General features: G+C 48.4%; 1 protein-coding gene across 1 annotated transcript in view; it reads left to right on the forward strand.

The window, feature by feature from the left end:
* Positions 1–1,917: 1,917 nt before the first annotated feature.
* phlpp2 (PH domain and leucine rich repeat protein phosphatase 2) overlaps positions 1,918–19,954 on the forward strand; it is a gene marked incomplete at both ends in the record, with an annotated part of 23,428 nt that continues 5,391 nt past the window's right edge. The window contains 13 exons of the mRNA XM_084475912.1: positions 1,918–2,190; positions 2,955–3,238; positions 4,610–4,743; positions 10,390–10,580; positions 10,730–10,855; positions 12,800–12,954; positions 13,299–13,445; positions 14,141–14,371; positions 15,161–15,363; positions 16,251–16,311; positions 16,776–16,871; positions 17,521–17,676; positions 18,985–19,185. Coding sequence (XP_084332038.1) covers positions 1,918–2,190; positions 2,955–3,238; positions 4,610–4,743; positions 10,390–10,580; positions 10,730–10,855; positions 12,800–12,954; positions 13,299–13,445; positions 14,141–14,371; positions 15,161–15,363; positions 16,251–16,311; positions 16,776–16,871; positions 17,521–17,676; positions 18,985–19,185 — 2,258 coding nt within the window. The remainder of the gene's footprint in view (positions 2,191–2,954; positions 3,239–4,609; positions 4,744–10,389; positions 10,581–10,729; positions 10,856–12,799; positions 12,955–13,298; positions 13,446–14,140; positions 14,372–15,160; positions 15,364–16,250; positions 16,312–16,775; positions 16,872–17,520; positions 17,677–18,984; positions 19,186–19,954) is intronic.

Raw genomic sequence — 19,954 nt, forward strand, 5'->3', positions numbered from 1 at the left:
ATCTGCAAGATGGACTGTTTAACGTTCAATAACAACTCTGCATTGTTTCTATTCACTATTCTCCTTACATTACAGATGCTATTGGCCATATGCATGTGGCCTGAGTTTGGCATACTTCTTAATTTGGTCTTATCTATACTGTTGAGATTGCAAGATATAGTGACTTCATCTTAATGTTGACAGTGTCAGTCGACGATTTGTAAAGAACCTTTTTTATAGAAGTTATGTCACTGCTGTTTAACCTTAAACTTCTAAGGTGAACATGCATGCAACTGCTAATAATATCCACAAGGGGGCGCTGTTTATAACGGCGAGCTTTCAGGGTGGGGAAAAACTACGTTTTTCGTTTGTACTGCCCGGATTTTCACTAGTATGTGAAAATTAACGTTCATGTACATGTTCATCAACACAGTGATCTATACTTTTTGAATGTGCAAATCAATATAAAAAAAGTGGACATGTAACTTCAAGAGAAGGAAAACGTGTGTGTGTGTGTGTGTGTGTGTGTGTGTGTGTGTGTGTGTGTGTGTGTGTGTGTGTGTGTGTGTGTGTGTGTGTGTGTGTGTGTGTGTGTGTGTGTGTGTGTGTGTGTGTGTGTGTGGGTGGTTTTCTTTGAACTTGGTCGTAAAAACATTTGGCTGCAAATTCGGACTGAGGTCTGATCTGCATGTGAGAGCCTACTTGTAAATAATATAATTTATAATACATACGTTTTTTCCCCTGAAATGCATACAAACTACTGATTAAATCACTTTAATTTTCTTTGATTTTAACACGTTTGGGTTCCTCAAGATGAAGAAAGGTCAAGCAATGAAAGAATGTCACTTTGGGTTTTGTTAATGGAGGTGAATGAGCAGCATCTTGTCACTCTGTTCTCAGCCTGTTCAATTAACAAAAAGCATAAATTGCAGCTATGTATGATTTTCAATCTGTGTGTAACCCTAAAATGATGACGTTTTCTTCATTCGATGGGAAGGTGGGGTTAAATTGAACTTTCCATTCCAGTTTGACGTTGGGACTGGATCAGAGTTAGTGTCTTCAAGCTGTGAGTGAATGTCAGAATGAAAACATGAACTGTGTTGATTAAAGATGAAAGGCTGTAAACTATTAAATGGGTTATTTTCAACTTTTGCTGTGTATTATTGTCTTTGGGTTGGAGAATATGATCAAGATAATAAAAATGTCAAATAAATGCAGAGCATTATGGTGATTCATTTTTCTCTAAGATATTTCCTATCGTCGAAGACATCGTAGACTTGCAAGTAGTAGTAGTAAATAGTAATATAATATCGATATGTAGATGTCTATATAGATCGATTTTTATATAGATGTATAGGTATATATATATATATAGCAGTATATGCATCTATATGTATAGATAGATATATAGATGTATTTGTAAATGTAGGCCTATTAATGTATATTATAAAGCAGTATATGTATATATTTAACTGTCTATACCTATATATAAATATGAAAGTATATATACAGTAAGTATATATTTATGTTTATATTTACTATATATAAATCGATATATTAGTGGGTTTACCCCAAAAGACAGACAGCGTTTGTGCGCGGCGCCTCTCCACGCTGTGACTGAGTCGCCAGCATGGCCCCGCCCCCTCATGAATATTGATGAGGTCTCCGGTCGGCGTCTCTTCTGATCTCCAGGCTCGTGGCCCCGCCCTCTCTGAATATTGATGAGGTCTCCGCTCGGCGTCTCCTCTGATCTCCAGGCTCGTGGCCCCGCCCCCTCGTGAATATTGATGAGGTCTTCAGTCGGCGTCTCCTCAGATCTCCAGGCTCGTGATGGCGTCGCAGCCGCCGGGCGATGACACCTACAGCCGCGCGTCTGCGTGCATCTGGGATTCCACCAGTCGCGCGTCGCGTCTCCCGTGGTGTCGCTCTGATCGGTAGATGATAACAGAGGAGACCATGATGGAGGACGAGGAGGACATTCCAGCGGTGCTGCCGACCAGCAGCAGCCCGAAGGAACCGGAGAACGGAGGAGATAACGGGGGGACTCGCGGAGGAGAACCCCGAACCCCGGCGATGGGGCTCCAGACGGGGCTGCAGTCCACTGCGGCTCGGGGCGACCGGGACGGTTCATGCGAAGCCCGGGACGGTCCATGCGGAGCCCGGGAGGGTCCATGTGGAGCCCATGTTTCTACGGAGATCCGCGTTCTGAAGGCAGGTCGTGATTTAGGGGTTGTCGCGGGGAGCAGGACGGGGTTGGTTCACTCTGAGGAGCGACGGAGGTGGTGTGGGTTTAATTGGCTGGTTGTGGTGATTGAGCCTCCTCAGATGATCCTCAGACCTGACACCGTGCGAGCCGCAACTCTCTGGAGTTTGGCGACATGAGAACATGAGCATGAGAACATGAGCCTGGTTTTAGAGTTCTGATGTTAGATGATGATTGACCACAGGTGTTTGAGCTCTGATGTTAGATTAAGTGTACAAGTGTTAAGTTAATGTGTTAATCGTGTGTATTCCCGTGTAACCTGTGATGTGAGCCCGAGGTCACCAGCAGTACGGCCTTAGTGAGCTTTAATGTGTTCAGGTAGTTAGGCTCATGGAGTTTCTGTGGCCCTCATTGCTGTGCCCACACTGCCTATAAAGACACACCTTAACAAGAGTAGAAAGTTATCCATTTGTTCTCTCGGTTTCTCCAGTGTCTGCTTGTTATCTGCTTTCAGACTTTAAGGAAAATTATTTCTAAAACAAGGAGAGCATCGTGGTTTAAAGGAGATGATACTTTGAGGAGGTGTGTGTGTGTGTGTGTGTGTGTGTGTGTGTGTGTTGTGACCACAGCGTAACACGTGTGTGTGTCTGTGTGTGCGTGTGCGTGCATGTGCATGTGTGTGTGTGCGTGTGCATGCTCGTGTGTGTGTGTGTGCGTGCTTGTGTGTGTGTGTGTGCGTGCGCGTGTGTGTGTGTGTGTGTGTCTCCCTCAGCGTAACGTGAGGCGGATCGGGAGCCGCGGCTGCGTGAGCAGGAAGACCCGGTTCGGATCGCGGGAGCGGGACTGGCTGAAGGGGGACACGCAGCGGGGCTGTGTGTGTCTGTACGGGGCGGGGGCCGCGGACCCCCAGCCCGCCGGCCCCGGGGCCCCGCCCTCCGCCGGGCCCCAGGCCGACCTGCAGCTGGTGCTGTGCTCCACCAGCACCACGGTGGAGGAGCTGCTGGCCCAGCGGGACGGCCAGGCCCTGTACGTCCAGCTGCACGGAGACCTGCTCAGGTAGGGTGACAGCGGGCGCCATCGGATCACCCTTATCTCCGGCCGCTGCACGCGGCACGGACGACGCAGATGATACGCATCATATACAGCCGTCTTCGGGGGGGGGGGGGGGTGTGTGTGTATGTGTGTGTTAGAGCAAGAAGGAGAGTGTGTGTGTGTGTGTGTGTGTGTGTTAGAGCAAGAAGGAGAGCGTGTGTGTGTGTGTGTGTGTGTGTGTGTGTGTGTGTGTGTGTGTGTGTGTGTGTGTGTGTGTGTGTGTGTGTGTGCGTGCATGCGCGTAACTGTGTGTGTGTGTGTGTGTGTGTGTGTGTGTGTGTGTGCATGCATCGCATACGTGTGTGTGTGTGTTTGTGTGTGAGAGTGGGAGAGAGTGCGTGCATGTGTGTGTGTGTGTGTGTGTGTGTGTGTGTGTGTGTGTGTGTGTGTGTGTGTGTGTGTGTGTGTGTGTGTGTGTGTGTGTGTGTGTGTGCAGACCAGCAGAATAGTTTCTAAAGGCCAAAGAAGTTGAATGCAGGGAGAGAGTCTGATGCTCATCTGATCAACAGATTTATCCGTATTACATCAAATTTGCCACGGAGGTTAGTGATGTTCCCATTACTGGTATTTATTGATGAAAACAGTTTGTTTTAGGACACAAAGTATTTGATTTAATGAAGCATGATTCTGGGAAGTCATACTGGGAGCATTTAACAAGCATCCTTAATGAAACAACTCGTATAGTCCCATGGTAGGAATAAACATCTGAGGATCAAAGAGTCCCAAAGCAAAGGGGATTCTCATGGGCTGAACGGGGAGTAGAGGAAATTGTCAATACCAATCTTGGCTCCAGTGGTGAGACAAATGCAAACTGACGGTGTTGCCTTTAGCCGGAGAGAGGAATGTACACACAACCTGATAAAGTAAATAGTAATTTATATAATCATTATTACATAATTTGTGATAGTGTCATAAGGATACATTTTCACGACATTTGGGAAACTAATGTGTCTGTGTGTCGATTTTTCTGTTCATAAGTTTGTGAATCACTGCAGACGATATCTGTATCTGCATGTCTGTGTCTGTATGTCTGTATCTGTATGTCTGTGTGTCTGTGTCTGTGTGTCTGTATGTCTGTGTGTCTGTGTCTGTGTGTCTGTATGTCTGTGTGTCTGTATGTCTGTGTGTCTGTGTCTGTGTGTCTGTATGTCTGTGTGTCTGTGTCTGTGTGTCTGTGTGTCTGTATGTCTGTGTGTCTGTGTCTGTGCTGCAGGAGGCTGGGCCCCTGGGAGCGGCCCCTCCAGAGGCTGATGTCTGTGTCTGTAACTGTGTCTGTGTATGTCTGTGTATCTGTCTGTGTCTGTGTGTCTGTAACTGTGTGTGTCTGTGCTGCAGGCGTCTGGGCCCCTCCGAGCGGCCCCTCCAGATGGTGTTTGACTACCTGGCGGCACTGGGCTTCAGGGAGCCGGTCCGCGTGCAGCAGGAGGCCAACCTCTCCGACCTCAGCTGCATGATCCGCTTCTACAGCGGTGAGCAGCGCACGCACACACACACACGCACGCACGCACACGCACATGCATGCACGCACACACACACACACACGCACGCATGCATGTACACACGCACGCGCACATGCATATGCACACACACAACATACACACACAAACATACACACTTCAAACTACACTTACAGACTTCAATTCAATTTTATTTGTATAGCCCTTAATCACAGGTACAGTCTCAAAGGGCTTAACAGGCAATATATTTATGACAAATATATTTTCTCTGATATTCTTTTTTCTGCTCTCTCTCTTCTCTCAAATCTTACCTACTGTGCCTTCAAGTTGTTTGACTATTTTATTCATACGGTTAAAAGCAAAAGGCAGGCGTCTTGCTCAAGGACACCTCGGTTTTTAGAGGTTGAGGATTGAACCCGGTCCTCGTCGTCAGTATAGATAATTAACCTCATGGGACGTACCCATGAGGTTAATTAGAGCGATGGCTTTCCATTACACACACTTTCATCCTCATACGTCTCTGCCTGTATTGTTAACCACAGGTCTAATAATATGTTTATTGAAATGATATAAATTATAGGGTTGTGCAGAAGGTCTGGTTTTATGGACAGAAATTGATACCACCGTGTTTTCATTGATATCTGATCAGCTTATGATTCATGAACACAAACCACCGCTGGCATTAGTCATGTTTCTAATATCGCTGTGCAGAAATATGATCATTTCTGGCCTTGCTCATGTCGGGAATAAATGTGCGCATGTGCTTATCATTTCCCCTTTGAACTTGTAGCTGCTGCAAAGCTAAATGAGTTTTGTGGAAAAATCACACTAAACAACTTTCATCATGACATAATCACTGCATAGAGATGATATATGACAGTTTGAGACTGGCCGTTTGCTGGGTCTGTAGCCCTGGTGGTTCCAGACGAGCGCTGAGCGTTTCTCCCCCAGGGTCAGACCAGGGCTGGCTGTACCTTGGCCGTTGCGGTCTGTCGCACAAAGCATCGTGTTTTATCTGAACAGGAAAAAGAGCTTCAACCTCCTTGTGACGAGGCAGTACGCTAACCTCACTATTATATACTTTACTAATACAATAAATAAATACTTCAAATGCAATTCAAACGCCTGCTCAGCCTCAACAACTAACCCTAACCCTAACCTTATGACGGTGCCCTAGTACTGGTACCCTTCGACTGTACCCTAGTGCTGGTACCCTTCGACTGTACCCTAGTGCTGGTACCCTACGACGGTACCCTAGTACTGGTACCCTTCGACGGTACCCTAGTACTGGTACCCCATGACCCTCCTCCAGGTCTCTGAGTGCAGCCCCGGACCGCCCACCCAGCCCCCTGCTGGGGGGAGAGGAGAGAGCAAAGCATTGGCAAATGCAGATTTAATGAAGCACACAGCTCATGAAATCAGCCGTCCCCCGGGGCCGGGGTCCCTGGCTGGGCTTTACAGCTCCAGAGGAGGAAAGGAGGAGAGTGGGGTAGGCTGTGAGGCCACCAGGCTGCTGGTTCCCTGGCTGGGCTTTACCCAGGGCCAGATGAGGAGAGGGGGGCAGGCTGGGAGTCCACTGAGCTTCTCTTCAAGCCCCATGGCAGAGAGGCTGGGCTCAGGTCTCTGAGACGTCCCTCCGGCCTCTCTGAACTCTACAAGGCGGTCCAGCGCCTTCTCTTAACAGCGGAGGGATCTATATAGTCTGGGACCTGGTTTAGAGCTAATATGTTCTTGATCTCCCAGCAGCCGCCTTGCCAGCGGTACATTGAACCGGCCCATGTGCTCAGGCTTCATTCATGACTTGCAGTTTGGAGCCAAAGTATGTGCGGTATAGATTTTGTGCGGTGGCACTACTGCTGACCATTTCAGAGACTCAAGAAGGTGTTTGGTTCTATTACACTCTAAAATGATGATGTCAAATACATACGGCATTGTGTTGCCCTTATCTTCATTATAAAAAACGTCAATCCATAGGAGTATATCTGTGTGATATTAAAGGATGATAATCAGAAATCCAAGCTTGTTCATTGGACACTCATTAGAGTCTGTGGCCCCCATCGGTTGTGATTCCAAGTGGCCTCTAGCGTGTTTGCAGTTGGCTGGCAGGCATTGTTAAACCTGTGCATATAAAACACCAATGACATTCAAAACTGAAACTAGCAAAACTACTGAAATTAGAATATTAATCTGAACAGCTGTGTAGAAGCTGAATTTGTATGTAAAACACCCTCACTGTCCAATAAAGCTTTCTATTGGGAGTCAACTATAATTAAACTGCTGCTCACCTGGTTTATCGTCTTCCCTTACTACTGACCACTCTGTGTAGTTTCGATGATGAACTTGGTTGTGCAGCATCTCTTATCTTAATCTTCTCTTAGTTAGTTTGATATTAGTTGTATGCCTCAATCCTTCTTCCCCTGTAAGTGGATTTTCATGAAGGTGTTAAATGACTAAATGTAAATGTGTGGTTACAGCCATTTAATCAATGTAATAGAGAAATCATCACATAACATTTACCTAAATTCAAACCATTTCATTCCCACATGTATATATGTCCCTCTTCGAAAAAGTGCATATTAACTTATTTTTTATCATTTTAACCTTCAAGCTTTATTAACCTTCCATCCTTTTCTTCTGTCTGAACTGAATGCCCCCCATGAAACCAAGTGATGAGGGGATCTTTAGAAATATGTTATAACCCTAAAGAGGCATCATGGAGGCTCGGACTCATGAGTGTTGCCTGAAGGTCCAGATTTGGACAGTGTGCTCCCTGAGCAGGGTAATGACATAGCAGTCTGTAGCTGGCTGTACAGGCCATGGGGTCTCTGCACTCGCCTCACTGAACCTCACTCAACCCACGCCGTGATCAGTCAGGATCATATCAAGAAAAATAAATAAAAATAGTTCTTAGCATTGTGTTGCCTCTTACCCTAGCTATCTTTGCTGTGTACTGGGAATGGGTTAACCTAATGATGGTTAGTGCTTGGCACTTGGTTCTATGAACGTCCTTACTGTACTGACAGCGATATATTGTTGTTTCTTGTTGTTTCTTTCTTCTGACAAATGTACTTTTTTGTTCATGAAATGTTTTCCACTCCTCCTCGGTTCCTTGTCTTCTCCCCGAGGGGAGAGTGTGAGCGGGTTAATGGACTGTTCCTCGTAGACTTCAGTCAGCGTGTGCCTGAGGCATCTGGTGCCTGAGCTCCTTGGGATTCCCATCGCAATAACAACATACATTAAAATGTTACGCAATCCTCCACCTCCGCTCACTGAGTGAGAGAGAGAGTGCTCCGTGCTGAACAGGACTGGCCGGTACTGCCTGTCACTCACAGGGTAGGCCACGCCCCTCTGCTGAGTCATCAGAACGAGCTCTGATTGGACTTTGATCACCGTTTGAACCCTATCACGTCTCCCTGGCTTCACCCAAACATCCGTCACCGGGATCATTGGTCTTCTTCTTCACTTCTTCATACCCGATCTGCAGAAGTGCATTTAGTGCGCGCACGTTTGTTAATGATGGTGATATGACACTTATCTTTTATAATAATCGTGCGTCTGTCAGTACGAGTTTATGGACAACAAAGCAGTAAATCGGCATACAAGTCCTCAAAACAAAACACAACTAGAACTAAACAAAAGCAGCCTGACTCTGCCAGACCAAGTCACATTAATGTGTCAGGAAACTCAGTCCCTTTTCACAGTCAATATCATCAGTCCATCAATCCCGCCCCATATCAGATACAGGGTTGTGATTGGCCCGACCAGGGCAGAGTCTGCTGAGAATCCATCTGATCTGGAGGGGGACCAGATTCATATGAGCAGAGATTAAACATGAGCTTCAGATTTGTCTGTTTCCAAGGCCACAAACCCTGTACATTTAAGGCAGCAGCACGCTAAATTCTCCTCGGTAGAATTGGGAAATGGAAGTCATTAAGTGGATGTTTGAAGCCAAGAGAGAAGACAGTTTCATCTCCCAGACCGTGTGGTCCTTTGTTTGTGCAAATGGGTAATCGTTCATTGCGTGTGTTGGTTTGTGTGAGTCCTCCCAGGATATGCTATGAATAGAATGACATATTCAAGGTAATTCTTCTTACATACACGGTGATGTCGGCACTGGTTTCATTGTTCCACCATTGTTGGAAAAGTTAGTTTACCTGTTAGTGTCTTTTTGATCTAGATAAATGGAGGCTGGTAAAAGGCTAAATGTTGTCTGGAAGCAAAAGTACCAAAAGTGGTTTAGACGCTGTTGATCGACTGAATGATGGATTAATGGAGAGAAGGAGAGGAGGAGAGAAGGAGGGGTGGATGATGGAAGGAGGGGTTGATAGAGGGACGAGGAGTTGATAGAAGGAGGGGGGATGGAGAAAAGGAGGAGTGGAGAGAAGGAGAGTTGGATGGAGAGAAGGAGGGGGGGATGAATCGATGTGATAAACATCTCCTCTGTGCTGCGGTCCAGGCTGTCTCTGAGGGAGGACAGACAGATCCATCAACCTGCCCTGACAAGTTAGACTTGTTCCCTACAAGTTCTTTTGCTTGTTAAAAGTTGAGCCGGCTTTGGATGCCCTTGTGGAATCAGCAGGCAGGTAAGAGACGTCAGAGACGGTGAATAAGAGGCCACTCAGCTGGGGACGGATCAGCGAGAGGATCTGAGGAGCAGTTAAACCCGAGTGGAGAGGGCTTCAGGTGCTGCTCCGTAATAAACGGCCGGCTGTCTGCTGTGTCCTTCAGCATGTCAAACGACGGCGCTCTCCTCTACATATGGAGATGAGGGGACTGGAGGTGGAAGGGGACAAACTGGGAAACTCATCCAGTGGTCGAACGCCGCAGCCGCTCAGGACCGGACTGGGAGGCAGGAGGAAGCTTCAGCTTCAGCCCCAGAGTCGAACTGTGATGAGCTGCAAACGGGCCTGGAACTGAATGATCTCATCTCCTTTACTGACTTCCTCCTGAAAGATTAGTAAATTGATAATTTTGTCTTTGAAACGTGACCCTGTGCTAGGCTGCCCTCCTGGGCAGGTCACTATGGCATAGGGGGGTTGAATATCAATGTGTTCTACCTGGATAAATAAAGGTTAAATCATCCACTTACATACACTGTATATACACTCAGATATAGAGTCACGTATGCACCACTGACAGAAGCAGGGATCTTGACATTTGAAACAACGTGTCTCATTTCGTGTTCCTCAAAGCGTTGTGACACAGAGATTTCACAGAATTGAACTCAGATGTGATAAGGAACTATTTTCTGTTCTGTTGAAGTCAGAGGAAACATAATCCCCTGATTAAAGGCTGAGGCCCACAGAGAGGGAGAGAGTGTACATACTGTACTGTACTGTACTGGGCTGGGCTGGGCTGTACATCAGACGGGTCAGGGGGTTGGGGAGGCGATGGCGTCTCTGAGCTGACGTCAGCGCTGGCATGAGAACAGCTTCAAGGTCCGTCCTGATGACCTCATCACACATGTGACCTCGTACCCTGTCAGCCTCCGTGATGGGTTTTTACTTTTACCGTAGAGTGTAGATTCCCGTTTTAGATGTGTACGATTGAAACCTTCTTCAACCAGGCAAGTCATTAAGAACAAATTCATTATTACGATGGAGGCAGAAGTATCACATGCCCCCTCTCCTCTAACATCTGCCCCCCCCCCCCCCCCAGAGCGGCCGGTGAACGTGGACCAGCAGGACCGCGCCCTGCTGAGGGGCGTGTTCAGTGTCAGAAAGGGGAAGACCCAGCTGCACAAGTGGGCGGAGCGACAGGTCATCCTCTGCGGCACATGTCTGACGGTCGCCTCGCTCAAAGACCGGGAAGAGGGCAAGATGCACATCCTGCCTCTGGTGGGGGGGAAGGTGTGAGACTGTCTGTCTGTCTGTCTGTCTGTTTGAATTGTTCCCTGCTTTTACTCCTTTCACCCCCCAATATTACATGTCAAATGTTGGAGGTGGAGGAAGTGAGGAGGAGGTAGTGAAGATGTTGTCCCCTGTGTGTCGGTGTGGAGGTGGAGGAGGTGAGGCGGAGGCAGCACTGTCTGATGTTCAGCTCCACCGGACCGCAGGCCCAGACGTACTTTGTCAACTTCGACTCCCTGGCCGACTACCAGCGGTGGCACCGCCAGGCGTCCAAAGTAAGCACCCAGAGAAATGAGTGTGGTCAATGACATCGGAGCAACACAAGAAGTTCACTCAGTTGAAGACTTTTAAGTCACTCTGTCTTTCTGTCTCTCTGTCTCTCTAACACTCTGTCAGTCTGTCTCTCTGTCTCTGTCTCTCTGTCTCTCTACCACTCTGTCTCTCTGTCTCTCTGTCTCTCTGTCACTCTGTCTCTCTGTCTCTCTGTCTCTCTGTCACTCTGTCACTCTGTTGTGTACGGTACTCGTATGAAAGCATGCGAGATGGCCGAGATGGCCGTTTGTATGTGCTGTTTGTGTGTGTCTCCCAGACCCCCTATCCGCTCCTGTCCGACCATCTGCCCTCCGCCGTTACATCTGTCTGCTGTCTGTCTCTAATGTCCTAATTAATGGCCGTTGTGTCTAGGTTCCTTCCTGAGTCAGGGAGGCCAGCACACACCGTGCCGTGGAAAGCCCTCTCCCCTCGTCTCCCTCCAAAACACCAGATCCCATTAGCTGCAGATTTATCCTCCGTCTACAATGTGTCAATGTGTGTGTGTGTGTGTGTGTGTGTGTGTGTGTGTGTGTGTGTGTGTGTGTGTGTGTGTGTGTGTGTGTGTGTGTGTGTGTGTGTGTGTGTGTGTTTGAGCCTGTATGTGTGAGCCTGTGTGTGTGAGCCTGTGTGTGTGTGTGTGTGTGTGTTGTGTTTTTATCCAAATGGACTGGTACCAAGTTGTATTTAGGAAGAGACTCAGATCAGTCGAGAGAGAGAGAGAGAGAGGAGAGAGAGAGAGAGAGAGAGAGAGAGAGAGCAAAAATATACTGAGAATCAACAGGATCTCAGCCAACAATGCTTGCAAGGCAAAACTTGGCTGATAATAATCAATATTCAAAATGAGCCGTCAAAAGTAACAACATCTCCGGTCCAGCGTCCCCAACTCCTGTCACAGAAAGTTATATATTTGAACTCGAGCAAATTACAAATTTGCATCACTCGCGAGAGTAGTTCGGGTGCCATTCAAGCCATCCGCGCTGCCGGCGGATAATCTATTCATGTCTTTGTATTGACTTTGTATGCATACTGCGCCTTCACTTTGATTGTGACACACATTAAAGGTAGATCACTGTGTGTGTGTGTGTGTGTGTGTGTGTGTGTGTGTGTGTGTGTGTGTGTGTGTGTGTGTGTGTGTGTCTGTGTGAGTCTGTGTGAGTCTTTGTGTGTGGTGTGTGTTTTTATCCAAATGGACTGGTACCAAGTTGTATTTAAGTGGAGACTCAGATCAGTCGTTACTATGGAGATGATGATTGATGTCGGCTTTTTGGTGGATCTGGAGAGAGAGAGAGAGAGAGAGAGAGAGAGAGAGAGAGAGAGAGAGAGAGAGAGAGAGAGAGAGAGAGAGAGAGAGAGAGAGAGAGAGAGAGAGAGAGAGAGAGAGAGAGAGAGAGAGAGCGCAAAAATATACTGAGAATCCTCAGGATCTCAGCCAACAATGCTTGCAAGGAAGAACTTGGCTGATATCTGATGATAATCAATATTCAAAACTAGCCGTGAAGTAACAACATCTCCGGTCCAGTGTCCCCAACTCCTTTCATGGAAAGTTCAAATATTTGAACTCAAATGACCAGTTTGCATCACTCGCGTGAGAAGTTCAGGCGCCATTCAAGCCATCCACACTGCCTGGCAGAAAATTCTATTCACGTCTTTGTGTGTATTCACCCTGCACCTTCACTTTTAGTGTGACAAACATTAAAGGTAGATCACTCTGTGTGTGTGTGTGTGTGTGTGTGTGTGTGTGTGTGTGTGTGTGTGTGTGTGTGTGTGTGTGTGTGTGTGTGTGCATGTGCATGCGTGCGTGCGTGTGTGTGTGTGTGTGTGTGTGTGTGTGTGTGTGTGTGTGCGTCTGTCTGTGTCTGTGTGTGTGTGTGCGGTTGCGTGTGCGTGTGCCTGTGTGTGTGTGTTAGGTGGTGTCCCAGACGGTGTGCCTGGTGGACCTCTCCTGCTACAACCTGGAGGCGGTGCCAGAGTACCTGTTCTACAGCCAGGACCTCACACACCTCAACCTGAGGCACAACTTCATGAGCCCCCAGGGGCCCGGGGGCCTGCTCAACCTGCCCAGGTGAAGGGCCCCGCAGACACAGAGGGGGACATTCTCTGATTAACTCTCACCCTGTCACAGATTAACCCTCACCCTGTCACAGATTAAGCCTCACCCTGTCACAGATTAACCCTCACCCTGTCACAGATTAACCCTCACCCTTTCACAGATTAACCCTCACCCTGCCACAGATTAACCCTAACCCTGTCGCAGATTAACCCTCACCCTGTCACAGATTAACCCTCACCCTGTCACTGCTCTACAAGTATTCAGCTCTGCATATAACCCACACAGGAAAAAGACAGAAATAAAGAAAGGAACTCAGATCCTCATGAACACATGAATATCGTTCCTGACTCCTCCAGGTTCACTCAGCTGAAGAGCCTCAACCTGTCCCACAACCGTCTGGGCGCGTTCCCCGAGGCCGTGTGTGAGATCCTCACCCTCACGGAGCTCAACCTCTCCTGCAACGGCCTGAAGGATGTCTCTGTGCAGATAGGAACCCTCCAGAGGTGGGACACACACACACACACACACACACACACACACACACACACACACACACACACACACACACACACACACACACACACACACACACACACACACACACACACACACACACACACACACACGCACACACACACACATGCATGCATGCTGGATTCATTGATTAATTGATTATTTAAGTTTTTACTCTTATTCAAAATAATAGATTTCTCCAAAATCAACCCAGGTCTGTTGGTTAAGGCATCGACTGCCGGTCTGGATCAGAGCCTTCAGGAGATCAGCTTCAGACACCGTCTTTAATAATGTAGTCTGGTGTTGCTCGGAAAACTGTAAGCTGTTCAAATAGATATGAATATCATCTGTCTGTCAGAACTCACCCTCTGCACGACTTTCTCTCTCTCTCTATCTCTCTCGCGCTCTCTCTGACTCTTTCTCTTTCTCTCTCTCTCACTCTCTTTCTCTCTCTCTCTCACTCTTTCTCTCTCTCTCTCTCGCTCTTTCTCTTTCTCTTTCTCTCACTCTTTCTCTCTCTCTCGCTCTCTTTCTTTCCCTCTCTCTTTCTCTCTCTCTCTCTTTCTCTCTCTCTCTCTTGCTCTCTCTTTCTCTTTCTCTTTCTCTCTCTCTCACTCTCTTTCTCTCTCTCTCTCGCTCTCTTTCTTCCTCTCTCTCTTTCTCTCTCTCCCTCTCTCTCTCTCAGCCTACAGACTCTCTCTCTGGAGGGGAATGACCTGAGCTCCCTGCCGGAGGAGCTGGGAGGCCTGTCCCAGCTGAGCAGCCTGGGCCTCTCTTTCAACGCCTTCCCCCAGATCCCTGCGGTTCTGCGGGGGCTGAGCGGGGTGGAGAGGCTGGCCCTGGCCGGGAACCGCGTGGAGCGTCTGGAGCTCAGCGTCCTGGCCCCCATGAGCCACGTGAGGAATGTGGACCTGCGGTGAGCACACGCCGTCCTGTTCTTGTTGATCATCGGGTCGAGTCACGTCCGTTTGATTTGCATAGCCCCCCCGCCCCAGTGACATCCTCCAGGGGCCTCACAGGCCACATCTTATGACATCTCTGTAACCCTACCCCCCCCCCCAAAGAGCAGAGAAAGCCTCCCTTACCTCGCACACATCTACATATGTGTGTGTGTGTGTATGCTAGCGCAGTGGTTCTCTAACTCTTTCTACTAGTGTACCCCCCCTCTAAGATATATATATTTTTTCCCCCCACTGGGACAAAACATTTTTGAAGAAAAAAATGAAATGAACATAAATATTGTGTGTGCGTTCTATTTGGCAGCACAAACATGAACATTAACTCTTTATTGAGTGAGAGACATGGGCCTGTGCTTCAACTGTTGGCTCATTACTCCCCACAAAAGAAGCACAATGCCAGGGGGGGTCAGAGCAGGTAGAGGTCAGAGCAGGTAGAGGTGACCCCTCCAGGGTCAGAGCAGGTAGAGGTCAGAGCAGGTAGAGGTGACCCCTCCAGGGTCAGAGCAGGTGAATCCGATTAAAATGTATTCCTCCTGACGACATTTTGGTGTTTGTGGATGCGCTTTCTTCTTCTTTCTTCTTGGATTCTCCTTTCTCGTGTTTTCAGATGTTTCAACCACTTCACCGCTCCATTTTCTTTCTTTGTATTTGATGTGTTGTGTAGCTTTCAGAATGTAAACTTGCTCAGCACACCCCCACTTGAGAACCACTGTGCTAGCGTCTCCCTGTGCACTTTACTCCTGCAGTCTGAACGGGCTGCGCTGGGTGACCAGCGAGAGTCCGGAGGCCATCGGTCACGTGACCCAGCTGGACCTGAGGGACAACGGCCTGACGTCGCTGGACCTGAGCCTCCTCTGCAGCCTGGAGACCCTGCTCTGCCAGCGCAACCGCCTGCAGACGCTCACCCTCAGCGGCCAGAGCCTCAGGATGCTGCAGGCCGCCGGCAACCGTGAGTCACGCAGAGCAGTGGAGCCCAGCCAGTGAGACCAGTGAGGGGGTAGAGCCAGCCAGTGGGGCCAGTGAGGGGGTAGAGCCAGCTAGTGAGGGGGTAGAGCCAGCCAGTGAGGGGGTAGAGCCAGCCAGTGAGGGGGTAGAGCCAGCCAGTGAGGGGGTAGAGCCAGCCAGTGAGGGGGTAGAGCCAGCCAGTGGGGGGGTAGAGCCAGCCAGTGAGGGGGTAGAGCCAGCCAGTGAGGGGGTAGAGCCAGCCAGTGGGGGGGTAGAGCCAGCCAGTGAGGGGGTAGAGCCAGCCAGTGAGGGGGTAGAGCCAGCCAGTGGGGCCAGTGAGGGGGTAGACCCAGCCAGTGGGGCCAGGCGCTGGGCTCCAGTGGGGGGGTAGACCCAGCCAGTGAGGCCAGGCGCTGGGCTCCAGTGGGGGGGTAGACCCAGCCAGTGGGGCCAGGCGCTGGGCTCCAGTGGGGGGGTAGACCCAGCCAGTGAGGCCAGGCGCTGGGCTGCAGTGGGGGAGAACATTCACTACATCTTCCTGACATCGTTACTGTGCAACAGAGGCAAGAGAAAAATATATTGGACAAAGGATTCCACGTCAGGCACATCTCATCTCTGTGGTGATACATGTTCTGGTCTAATTATGCTTTTTTTGTTATACAAAACATAACTATTATTTGGATGGTCCGTGTTCCATAATCAGAATGATCAGCTGTTTTTTTTAAATCATTGGTGTGTTGAAGTCCTTGTTGGGGTAGTGGTGTGGCCCCTGAGAGGTTGGGACAATGACCTAGAGCCAGTGTAGTCTTCTAATGCTCCCTGTCTCCACTTAGTTGTATTAGGCCGAATGAACATGTGTGTTAACTTATCAACGCTGTGATCTGTCCTTAGGTCTGACCATGGTCAACATCTACCCTGTCCCCAATCAGCTGACCAACTTGGACCTATCACGGTGAGTTCTGGCTCGATGGGTTAAAAATACTTTAATTTAATTTTAATTAATGTGTTTCCCCCAGGCAAAACCTTTCCAGTGTCAAAGACATTATGAGGGCCATAACCATTAGCTTTGGCGAAGCAGTATAAGTAACACTTAATGTCCACAATGTTTGCATTTAAGTGCTTTAATGTATATGAACTCAAAAGTGTATGGAGTGAATTAATACGTAGGTGTTGTGGTTATTCCTATATCCTATAACCACTATATACTGTATATATATATATATCATGTAACTTTAATGTCAGCTCTTAGTGTATACCTGTGTGCGTGTGTATGTGTGTGTGTGTGTGTGTGCGTGTGTGTATGTGTATCTGTGTGTGTGTGTGTGTGTGTGTGTGTGTGTGTGTATGTGTATCTGTGTGTGCATATGCGTGTGTGTATCTGTGTGTGTGTGTGTGTGTGTGTGTGTGTGTTTGCAGGAACCAGTTGGAGTACCTTCCGGACTGGGTGTGTGACAGCAGGATGGTCGAGGTGCTGGACATCGCCCACAACTCCCTGACAGAGCTGCCGTCCAGGTGGGCTGCCCGTCATGTGATCACACCTCAGTGTTCCGTGGGAAACCTCCAACTCTGACCTCTGAGCTCCGAGGGCAGAAGTCTGTCCATGAATCAGTACCCCACAGGTTTACACTGTCATTATAATCAGCTAGTGAACGAGCTGAGTGCAGCAGGTGGGTGTGAGGGCTGCAGGTTCACAAACACCTGCTTCAGGTCGCAGTGTTGGAGCCCAGTCACAACATCTCAGAGTCCTCACAGTGAGTCTGTTTCATGAGTCATCAGAGGTGAAAGGCACATGAACAAAAGGTTTTGGCACATTGTACTACTGACGTCATAACAAAGGCACGAATAACCTCCCATATTTACCACATGTTGCACTTCAAAACGGAACCAGTAAATCAGTCTTTCTTAAAGAGACATCCCAGTCCAGATGCAGTCGGTCCCATTCAGTCCCAGTCCATCCCAGTCCCCCGTCCCAGTCGGTAAAACAGACTTTAGTTCAACAACATTATTCAGTCTCAGTAGGTTATGCACCAAGGTGTGTTCCTGATAGCCAGGTTCTGATCTAACAGCCCCTGTACAGGAGACCAGTACTCTGGTCTCCTCCCGGTTGAGGTGGACGTGCTCCTCCCTTCATGTCGCTGCCTCTACCGCCGGCCTCTGACAGGTTACTGAACAGCATGAGTCTGAGGAGGCTGCTCACGGGGAACAACCTCCTGCAGACGCTCCCTGACCTGCTGGACCACGTCCCCCTGGAGGCCCTGGACCTCCAGCACAACCGGCTCAGCAGGCTGCCCCACAGCCTCTTCTGCAAGGCCCTGAAGTGAGCCTCCTCCTCCTCCTCCTCCTCCTCCTCCTCCTTCTCCTCCTTCTCCTCCTTCCTCCTCCTCCTCCTTCCTCCTCCTCCTCCTTCTCCTCCTCCTCCTCCTTCTCCTCCTCCTCCTTCCTCCGCTTGTCCCACACATTCTGTCACATGACACCATCAGTTGTGTTGCTGCTGTTATACATACTTATTGTCTGTTGTACGTCCCGGCACTTAAAAATACTACTGAGCTATTGTTAGTGCTTGGCACTTGGTTCTATGGACATCCTTACTGTACCCACAGAGATATATTGTTGTTTCTCTTTCTTCTGACAAATCTACTTATGTAAGTCACTTTGGATAAAAGCTTCTGCTAAATTCCCTGATTGTAAATGTAAATGCTATTATTATAGTTGTATCTTTTTTTTTTTTCTGAGCTCCACAGATGTCAAAACAAAGTGATGCTGGTGAACTGTGTGTCTGTGCTGAATGGTATAATGAATGTTGAATGCTGGGTTGTGGAAGGTAGTAACATGAGCTTTAGACTCCCGGCTGTTTCCTGCTGGAAGATCCCAGCCTTGTCCATTTGGAGCAGAAGCTACCGTACTCTAATGTAGTGGAAGCCTTCGACGCTTCGACGTCTGACCGCTGATCAATCTCTGGTCTGAGGGTGGTGTCTCCTGCCGTTTCTACATCTGTACGACTTTCTAAGGATTCACAGTGGAGACCTGAATTGGGGGAAAATTCTACAGTGTTTTACAGTAGACCTTAATTTAATTAATAATGAATCCAAACCACAATATTGTTTTTGTAGCTCCACCGTCCTGCTGAATGAAGAAAGACATATTTTTGCAAATTCCAAATCATCCAATCTTTTAAGGACACTACTATACTATTATGTCCCATTAAAACTTTACCTTAAGCAATAATTACTCCTAAGACTCCTAAAAGTCCACCCCACACCAACTCTATCCTAACTCTCTCACTCTCTAACTAATCCTAACTCTCTCCCTCTCTAACTAATCCTAACTCTCTCACTCTCTAACTAATCCTAACTCTCTCACTCTCTAATTTATCCTAAATCGCTCACTCTCTAACTAATCCTAACTCTCTCACTCTCTAACTAATCCTAACTCTCTCACTCTCTAAGTAATCCTAACTCTCTCACTCTCTAATTTATCCTAACTCTCTCACTCTCTAACTTATCCTAACTCTCTCACTCTCTAACTTATCCTAACTCTCACTCTCTAACTAATCCTAACTCTCTCACTCTCTAACTAATCCTAACTCTCTCTCTCTTCTCTTGTCGTTTTCTCCCGTGCACCTCAGCTTGAAGTACCTAAACGTGTCGGCCAATACGCTGGAGACGATCCCTCCCAGCAGCCAATCAGAGGAGAGCCTCAGCACGCTCCAGGAACTCTACCTGACGGGAAACAGCCTGAGTGAGAGCGTGGGCGCTTTGCTGGTGGGCCACCCGCGCCTCAGGGTTCTCCACCTCGCCTACAACCAGCTGCTCTCCTTCCCTGCCAGGTGCTGTGAAGACGCTCTCATCAGTCAATGAGTTTCCTTTTTAATGAACTGCTCACTAACGAGGAACAGCCTACTGCTTGAATCACAAGGAGGGTGAATGAGGATCATCACCTTGAGGGAAACCCACACTGCCTATCACAAACACAGAGGTTATAGTCAGAGAGCCCACACTGCCTATCACGAACACAGAGGTTATAGTCAGAGAGCCACTGCCTATCACAAACACAGAGGTTATAGTCAGAGAGCCACTGCCTATCACCAACACAGAGGTTATAGTCAGAGAGCCACTGCCTATCACCAACACAGAGGTTATAGTCAGAGAGCCACTGCCTATCACAAACACAGAGGTTATGATCAGAGAGCCACTGCCTATCACCAACACAGAGGTTATGATCAGAGAGCCCACTGCCTATCACAAACACAAAATGTGTATTCAGAAAGCCTTTTTAGTTATTGTTTATTAATCAATTGTGAATTGATTTGTCATTATTGGGCGACATTGTTTTAAACGGCCGCAGGGTTTTTTATGTGAGACGCTGATAAACACTCGGCCTACATTGTCACTAGCCTCGGTTATGGATAGATTCAGGATTTTAGAGTACCACAGCTCTCTGAGTGTTGGCCCCTGGGTCTGGCCCCTGGGTAGGGCCCCTGGGTCTGGCCACTGGGTCTGGCCCCCTGGGTCTGGCCCCTGGGTCTGGCCCCTGGGTGGGGCCCCTGGGTCTGGCCCCCTGGGTCTGGCTCCCGGGTGGGGCCCCTGGGTTTACTC

Source organism: Micromesistius poutassou (genome assembly GCF_964030765.1).
Source record: "Micromesistius poutassou genome assembly, chromosome: 12".
Classification (NCBI taxonomy): Eukaryota; Metazoa; Chordata; class Actinopteri; order Gadiformes; family Gadidae; genus Micromesistius; species Micromesistius poutassou.